Genomic DNA, 8,671 nt, shown 5'->3' with positions numbered 1-8,671 from the left:
CAGGTCTGTGATGTGGTTTCATTAAGATTCCCACAAATGTTAGGCTAGACCAGCAAGGTTGGTTCATTTCCCGGACTCAGGAAGTAAGGGGGGTTTGATTAGGGGAAATCTGTTTTGAGTAAATACAACCTGGGTTTGTGTACAGAGTGTCCACAACCTAGCTCTGCCAGAGGATGACTTGTTCCCTGGTGTGATTCACATTTGAGTGGCTAATTGAAGAAAGAAGGCGAAGAAGTGGAGGAGGGGTGGGAATGGCTCCTTAAGGACAGAAACTCTCCTATTATTTTTAGAGTCCTCTTTGTGATGATTATAGAAGAATATGGTATCGTGGAAAGTTCCCTGGACTTAAAGTCAGCAGACCTGTTTTCTTGGCTTAGCTTCGTGGCTTTGTGACCCTGGAAAAGTTATCTCCCCTCTTCGGTCTTGACTTTACTCATTTCCAAAACAAAGTAATTGGGCCTACAACTACAAAATCCCTTCTAGTTCCAAGGTTCTATGATAATCACATCATCAGTATTATATTGGAAGTAAAGGGGTATATTTAAGGAGATATGCTAGCCCCCTTCTCTTTTTGAGAACCTTTAACCTTTTCTTCTTTTAGGGGACAGAAACAGATTGGAAATAAACTCTCCCATTTCTTCACCCCCATCCCTTCAAGTGGTGCTCATCTTTCTGCCTCTGGGAAAGGAAGATTGAACTGCATTTTCTTGTTCCTGCCTCATTTTTTTTTTTTGTGCTTTTTCTTAGGGCTAGAAATTGGACTTCTGATGATGTTTGACGCAGCGGCAGCAATAGCAGGCAACGTGATTTCAAAGCTGGGCTCAGCTTTTGTTTCTTCCCTCTTGTAATCACAAAACCCATTTTGGACCAGGAATTCCAATCATGTCTGTGATGGTGGTGAGAAAGAAGGTGACACGGAAATGGGAGAAACTCCCAGGCAGGAACACCTTCTGTTGTGATGGCCGCGTGATGATGGCCCGGCAAAAGGGCATCTTCTATTTGACCCTCTTCCTCATCCTGGGGACGTGTACACTCTTCTTCGCCTTCGAGTGAGTTTCCATTGAGTAGAGTTGCCTGATTATGGTTCCCTTGGGTCCAGGGGAAGAACCTTCTTTCTGGAGAGTTTGTGGCTAGTCCTTGGATGGCTGTCATTGTCCTCTTGGGCAATGTCTATAGGTCATGCCAACTGAATTCATTGCTTTGAGCTTATAGCAGAGTATGTGCCTCCTAAAAAGACCAAGACCTTTGATACCAATTTTATAGCACTGATTTGGGGCCACCCCTGGAACACTTGGGAAATAAAAGAGTTTGTCTTTATTACTCACCTCCCCTTTTCAGTGTTCTCCTTAGGTGCTTAGTGACAGACTGCCTCTTTCCTACCCTTCCCGAGCCTAGGGGCACTCCCCATGGTCATAACTCCACCCTGTAATACTCACTTATTCTGTTATTCTGGGTCCTATTTCCTTAGGGCTCAGCTCTCAGCTAGCTGTTAAATTGAAAAGCCAACTGAATTGGGAACCTGCAGATTGGTTCCAGCCTCAGCCGTGCCACAGTCTAGCTGTGTGTGTGGCACATATGTGCTTATTAAATGTGAGTTGCTCTTTCTTTCACTCAAAATCGCTCAACATAAACAACTCTCTATTCTGTGTGTGCCTGATACCAGCCTTGGAGTTATTTTTTCTGTGATGCGATAGCTAGTACTAGAGCCACTGTTTGAAGTCTGTGTAGGTCACTGCTCAAGGGAAGTGGCCAGTTGGATTCTAGGGTACTGTGGCATGACTCCTGGGTATGCTGAGAATGCTGTACAGTCTAGGGGTGGGAGCAATGCTAATCGCTTTGGGATTACAGCATTACGAGGAAGGCCTTGAGGAGCCAAGAGGTGTGTTTGTGAACTGTGAACCACACCTAATATGAGCCTGCTACAGTTCCTGTGCTCCGGTGACCTGGAAATGGAGCTCCCATGAGGGGGTGTGGCCATGGGACGGAGGACGGGGCTTCTTGGCCAGACTTTGTGGGTAATTAAAATGAGCTCTGGTCTCTTGGGGCTCATTTTTGTCTTTCTTCTATAAGGGCTTCAGGCTTACCCAATGCATCAAGAGTGATTTTTTTTCAGGCTGCTTTACCGGACTTTTTGATGGTTGCAGCTGGCTTGAGTAACAGCAGAGGAAGGAGGGGGACGTAGTTTATAACAGGGCTAGGAAAGTAAGGTCAGAGGACCTCTTTGTCAAAGGCACTTCTGTTGCTGCTATTGCTGCTGACTTTGTAAAGTATTTGGCAAAGTCAGACACTTTGATGTTGGCTTCTTAGCTGCTTTCCAGTCTGAGATTCATGGCTGAGTGTGTGTGTGTGTACCTGTGTGTGGTACAAGTGAGCGTGTGCAGGTGGGCAGGCATATGCATAACATTTTAAAAAATGTTTCCCCACTCCTTACCCTTCTCCAAGTTTTCTTTGCTTTATTCCTGCCTTGCTTCTTTTTGGAAGTGCAGAGATGAACTCTGCTTTCTATCATTCTCACTCCTTCCTCTGTTGAATCACTAGCTCTTTTTGCCACCCTCCCTGCCCCGCCCAGGGTTAAATTGTTGTGGTTGGAACCATTCAAAACAGAGATGAGATTTGTTTCTAGACCCTGAGTGAGCTGGTAATTCCGGGCCCAGGAAACCTCTGGTTTTACTGGCCAAGGGAACTTGAAATTTGGAGCTACTGGCATTTGGCCCTTTTTGCATCTGGGAGCCAGACAGAGTCTGATATGGATCTGTTCCACTTCGGCCCTGAAGGCCTCTGAAGAAAACTGCCTGTGGGATGAAGCTTGTAATTAGCCAAGTTACTGTTTGACAGAGGCAGGTTGGGTTTTCTACCAAGATGACTTTTTCCCCCAAGTTATTTCTTGCGCTTTGCCCTCAGATATGAAGGGTGAGGTTGTTTGTAAACTGCCCTGGGTTCCAGCTGTCTGTGGGGTAGAGTAAATATTTTTGAGGGTAGGGCTGGGGGAGGGAGTAAGAAGGCCGGAGGGGAGAAGGAAGTAAACGTGTTAGCTGAGCAGTGGAATGGGGAAGTCTACATCTGACCAAAGGGGAGAGGACCCTGGCAATGAATCCTGTTTTTACTGAGAATGGTAGAATCTGTGTTTGTGAACGTGCATGCATCTGTCTGTCATATGCAGACACACAGGCACTCTAGGTGGCGGCTGCCTTGAGCCTAACCAATGACAGGCTGTACAGAGGACACCAGCATGCCTCTGAGGAAGGAAGTTTCTTTCTGGTCGACCTTTTTCTTTGGGGTCTATAATTTACTACCAACCACGTGGTGATGGATAGGGTTTGGGGGCAGAATATGGGCTCCTTCGCTAGTATGAGAACTTAGGGAGACCTCAAGAAATCAGCTGATCTAGCCCCCTGCCTTCAGGCAGTTGAGGATGTCTGAACCACCAGTGACAAAGGACTGTCTCTTTTCATCTTTAAATTGTCTAGGAGCGTAGACTATACATCCCCTGGCTGCTGCATTTTGGCCTTGAGGAAGAAAGTTCAGATCTTGAGGCACATCTGGACCTGCATTTTAGTAACAGCGTCCTGCTTGCAGCAGGTGCATAGGAACGAGTGCGAGGTGATTTATAACCACCCATGGCACAGCCCTGGGTCAGCCAGATGGCTTGAGAAATCTGGTCAGGCGTGTGGGCACCCCTTGATGAAAAACATGCAGTGTTAGTAGTGCCAGTGGACATCTTTTTATTTTTGGATTTTGCCTTTACACGTTTAGATTTCTCGAAGGAGGGACCTGTAATTTTCAGTGGACAGACAGTAGGTTGAATACGTAAAATGAAAAAAGGTGGTCCATCCAGGAGCGAGTTAGCTCTGTATTGTTAGAGAAGTGTTTCCAAAGAAGCTGGGTAGCCATCTCTCAGGGCTGCTGTCACAGAGTGGATTCCTGCCCAGGATGGGAAATTGGGCTAGATTATCACTAGGCCTCTTGCAACTCTTAGAGTCTGAAATTCTATATAACTCTTGTGTCTGTCTGGAAAATTCAAATACACACACAGAAAAGGAGGGGATAGAAGATTACTAGTAGGTAGCTGTATTTTAAATGTAATTGTATCTATAGTAAATGTCTTTGAATTTTGAAGCAGAGTGTAAATTGTACGGTGCTTCAAAAAAAGAATTTCCTTGCAAGTAGAGATTATCATACTAAGTGAAGTAAGTCAGAAAGAGAAAGATGAATACCATATGATATCACTTATATATGGACTCTAAAATGTGACACAAATGAACCTATCTACGAAACAAACAGACTCAGGGACATAGAGAAGAGACTTGTGGTTGCTGGCGGGGGTGGGGTGGGGTGGGGAAGGGATGGAGTGGGAGATTTGGGTGAGCAGATGTAAGCTTGTATATATAGAATGGATAAACAACAAGGTCCTACTGTACAGCACAGAGAACTATATTCAGTATCTTATGATAAACCATAATGGAAATGAGTATAAAAAAAAGAATGTATATATAACTGAACCAGTTTGCTGTACACCAGAAATTAACATAACATTGTAAATCAACTATACTTCAAAAAAATACTTTAGTAAAAAAAAAAAAAAAAGAAGAACTTCCTAATGTATTCTTAGGATGAGGTATTTAGGAAGTGTGAGCTTTGAGCACATGAACCGTTCTCAGTCCTTTCTGCCCAAACCCTGTCCAGCTTGTGTGATGAACACATAGCAAACAGCTTGGCCGGGAATGTCAGGACACTATAGCAGAATGACACTGACAACCTGTGAGCTGTCCAGCTACTGAAAGGCTATTGTGGTATTTAGTCAAATTCAACTTCCTCATAAAGCTTGGGGAAAGGACCAAGTGCACTGTGTTCTGGAAGTGGCTTCCTAGCTGTGTCTTTTAACGTTGTGACCAGATCACTAGTGGGGTCAAGGTCCTGAGACTTCTCTTGTGGCAAGAATGATTGTGTGACTCTTGACCCCTGAAGTAGAAGTAATTTGCTGCTATGATCAGTGCTTATGCCTCACTGTGCTGTATCTAGAGGAAACCGTATCAAAGGCACTATCAAACCCTGTTGGACTGACCCTCCTGGGTGCTCCTGATGTACAGAGGAGTCATTGAATTGGATGAACTGACAAAGGTTTTGTAGCACTGCTTAGTAATTGTCCCACTTCTAGCCTATTCATATTCTACCTCTTTTTCAAGTCCCTTCTTGAGTCTTCCTTCCTTCATGAAATTTTTCTAGTAATTTCTGCATTCTCAGAGTCCTGAGAATGTACATACCAGTCATTTAATACGTAATTATATGACATTTTTTATATTTCTGAATTCTGTGGTGATTACACTTCGAGCTCTTTCAATGTCAGGGACCATCTTCTGTGTCTGTGTGGCCCCCACAGTGCCCCCTGCCAGGCCTTTCGTAGAGTAGGTGATGAATAAATGTTGCTGAATTGATACATTCTGGATGCACTTAAAATGTAACAGTCTTGACTCACAGAATCATAGAGTGATAGAGCCGGAGGGGGCCTTGGAGACTATCCCCATCCTTTTGCAGGTGATGAAACCAAGTCTGCAGAAATGGGGTTATTTCATCAAGATCGATCGGCCAGCCAGTGCCTTTATATGACACTACTTTTCATCTCATTGTTACTTTTTGAATACGGAATCCTGAAGACGCGCAGATTACTGAAGATGTGCATAGTGCCAAATGCTGGACCGGCATATTCTGGGGTCTTGCTAGCTAGTGTTTGTGTTACCTTAGTGGACTCCAGTTTATTTTGGCCTCCCTAGCCCATGCTCCTAGAAAACGAAGGCATCTTTGTGGAAAACTGACAGCGTTCCAGCATGGCATTCTGGTAGCCTTGCAGGGACAAGGGAGCCCATGTGTAAGTGTGAACTTAGCAAGTAAGCTTTGTGTGTTACAAGAGATTATCACTGCCGTCGCTGCTCCTAGTCCCTGCTGCCAGGGTGAGGACAGCTCAGAGAAAACTTAAGCAGTGTGTGCTCCCTACCATGTTACTCTGTGGGTGATGGTGATGAGAGGGACACCATGTCCCCATGGACAGGAGCAAGAGAAGAGGCAATCTGATAACAAACTTAGCAGGTTTGAGGAGACACAGGGCTAGGTAGACCAAAGCCAGACTCTGACATGGCAGAATATCTGTGCCTATAGTGACAAGGTCCAGGTTCCTGAATTCCTTAGGTGAGATTAGGAAGAGGAAAAAGTGACTTTATCATGATCTCTAACCAAGAGAGTATTCTCTGGAGAGCTGCTCTATGGAGGTTCAGTCTTGTGCTTATCCCGCCCAAGATTCTGTCTGTGACTTGGCCAACCAAAGACAGTTTTAGAAAGGCATCATTCTGTTAACAGTACTTAGCTAAACTCAACTTCCTGATAAAGCATGTCCCCTGGAGAAGGATTGAGTCATGTCTCCTGAACAGTGTGCTTTCCGTTAACAATTCTTTACGGTTCTGTCATTCAGAATTCATCTGTATATTTTCAGCCTCTACTACCTTTTGTGGTAATGAGTTTCACACTGTCAGTCTCCACTGAATGCGTCTCCCATCTTTTGAGAATGAGTCTTAATTGAGTATAGTGATCGTCTATTTTAGGAAAAGTGAGCACGAAGAACAGGGATGTCCCTAGCATGCCTATATCAGTTGAGATGTTTATTGAGGGAGAGGAGTCCTAAATCTTCCTCCTCAGAGATGCCAGAAGTGGTATTGTGTTTAAGAACAAAAAAAAGGCATCTTAAGCCTCTTGCAATAACAAGAGGCTAGTGAATTCAGGGTAATGAGGGAGATGTGTCTGGAATGGAGCAAGGAGGAGGCAAGAACCTTATGATAATGATTAGATAAGGCCAGTTAAAGGAGGGCCTCGGAATACTGGCCTGAGGAGTTGGGGGCTTAATATAATAGGCAGCAGGGAATTGTTCTACGTTCTTGATCAGGAGGATATTATAATTGAAATTTGTTATATTTGTTATAATTGAAATGTGAAATTTATTATTATAACTGAAATTTGGCAACTACTTAGCAGGTTCGCCTGGATAGAGATTTTGGCCTTCCTCAGTGCGAGGATGGCTCATTGCCTCACAATTGAAAAGGTCCCTGTTTGGTTAATTTTCCCCATTGCTCCTGGAGCAAAACAGGGTTATGCATTTTCCTTTGACCTTCACATAGCAGTAAATCTGGAGGCTGATATTAAATTATGTTTTTAGTGTCCAAGGAAACTTTTTCCCTCGTAGCAGACTCTGAGTGTCATCAGAAGAATGTTGAACCAGTCTTATGGGTGGTTGTACATGTTTCCTGTGCTCTAGAGGTAGGTCATATGTAAAAGGACAGACAGCCGTCCGTATCAGGGAGGACTTATAGCTAAGGCTTATTTCTGTTATCTGGGATCAAGGGCCATTATGGGGCTCTAACCCTTGGGCCATTCCTGCTGTTCCAAGTACAGCTCTTCCTTAAAGCCAACCTTAATGGCTGCTCTGGGAGCAGTTTCAAGCAGCCATCAGCTTCCCAAGAGAGCTCTTCTCTGACCACTTACAGTCCTTAGAGTCTGACTCACCATGTGAACACTTGATTATTGGTCTTATCTTATTTAGCTGTTTCATATGTTAGTTATGTTTTCCTCAACAAAATTAACTCCCGTTTCTCTTGTTCTTCATTTGTTAGACCCATAAATACTTGTTGGCTGATTGATTGCATTGATAAAAGGACAACAACAAAAAACACAGCCAGAAAGCTATTAGGGAGACTTAGAAGCAGAGTACAGAACACCAGTCCACCCTGCCAGTCTGTGAGGCAGCCCTGCCATGGAATCTGTCTGGTTTCTTACCAGCTCCCCTCATGAATCTCTTTTGAGTTTTTTCGTGTGAATTGAAGTCTGTGTCATTAGCATTGTCCCTCCAGTGAACGCTAGTGTGCTAGGGATGGGGGCTGGGACATGACACACCAGCTCAGCCTGGCACTGCTGGTTACTGCTGGTCAGTACCACCATGTGGCCCATGAGACATGTGGGAGTCCTGTCGTCTAGTCCAGCTACGGAAGCCTGAGGCCAATCAAGACGTTGGTAGAGGATGGCTTAAAATGATGATGCCTCTTCAGGTGGCAGAAATGAAGACTTAGTGGGCACATGGTTGCATTTATAAGATTCACAAGGGAGAAAAGCAACTTCTAACCCCCCTGGTACTCTGAAGACAAAGGAGAGTTCTGTGTCAAGAAGTGTATGGTTATCATTATTCGTATCGATATAGATGGAAAGTACTACGGGGTTTCAAGAACAGCTTATATTTGTGGATGACAGATCCAGTGTTTCACTAGGACAAATTCGTGATGCTTGAGGATACTCCTGACTTTTGAGGTCGATACTGGGAATTACCCCCAAATCTTCACATAGCTTATTCCTATACAAGACAGATCTCTAGCTTACTGCAATTATGGGACTGACCTAGGTGGGTATTAAAGACAGACAGATGGGTTGTAGTTCACAGTGGTCTTAGCCACTGGCTCTCTTATTTCCTCTTATTCGGGGTAGAAAGGCCTGCGGGTCCCACATCTGCCTTGCCAGCCACACCCACTCACTAGTGACAACTGGCTGCCAGTATCCTTGTCTCTGGAGAACAATACAATGGGCCTGTTGTGTACTTGTTGACATACAGAGTGGATTGTTTTAGCAGGTGCAGATGATAGTC

The 8,671-nt window shown here is 44.4% G+C and overlaps 1 protein-coding gene across 1 annotated transcript in view; it reads left to right on the top strand.

The window, feature by feature from the left end:
- The first annotated feature begins 813 nt into the window (after positions 1 to 813).
- The window catches only part of ZDHHC9 (zinc finger DHHC-type palmitoyltransferase 9), a 30,247-nt gene continuing 22,389 nt past the window's right edge, over positions 814 to 8,671 (top strand). Inside the window, exon 1 of the mRNA XM_059911135.1 lies at positions 814 to 1,049. Coding sequence (XP_059767118.1) covers positions 883 to 1,049 — 167 coding nt within the window. The 5' untranslated portion in view covers positions 814 to 882. The remainder of the gene's footprint in view (positions 1,050 to 8,671) is intronic.

Source organism: Balaenoptera ricei, chromosome X (genome assembly GCF_028023285.1).
Source record: "Balaenoptera ricei isolate mBalRic1 chromosome X, mBalRic1.hap2, whole genome shotgun sequence".
Lineage (NCBI taxonomy): Eukaryota > Metazoa > Chordata > Mammalia > Artiodactyla > Balaenopteridae > Balaenoptera > Balaenoptera ricei.
The sequence above is the reverse complement of the archived record's forward strand: the minus strand, read 5'-3'. Positions and strand labels throughout refer to the sequence as shown.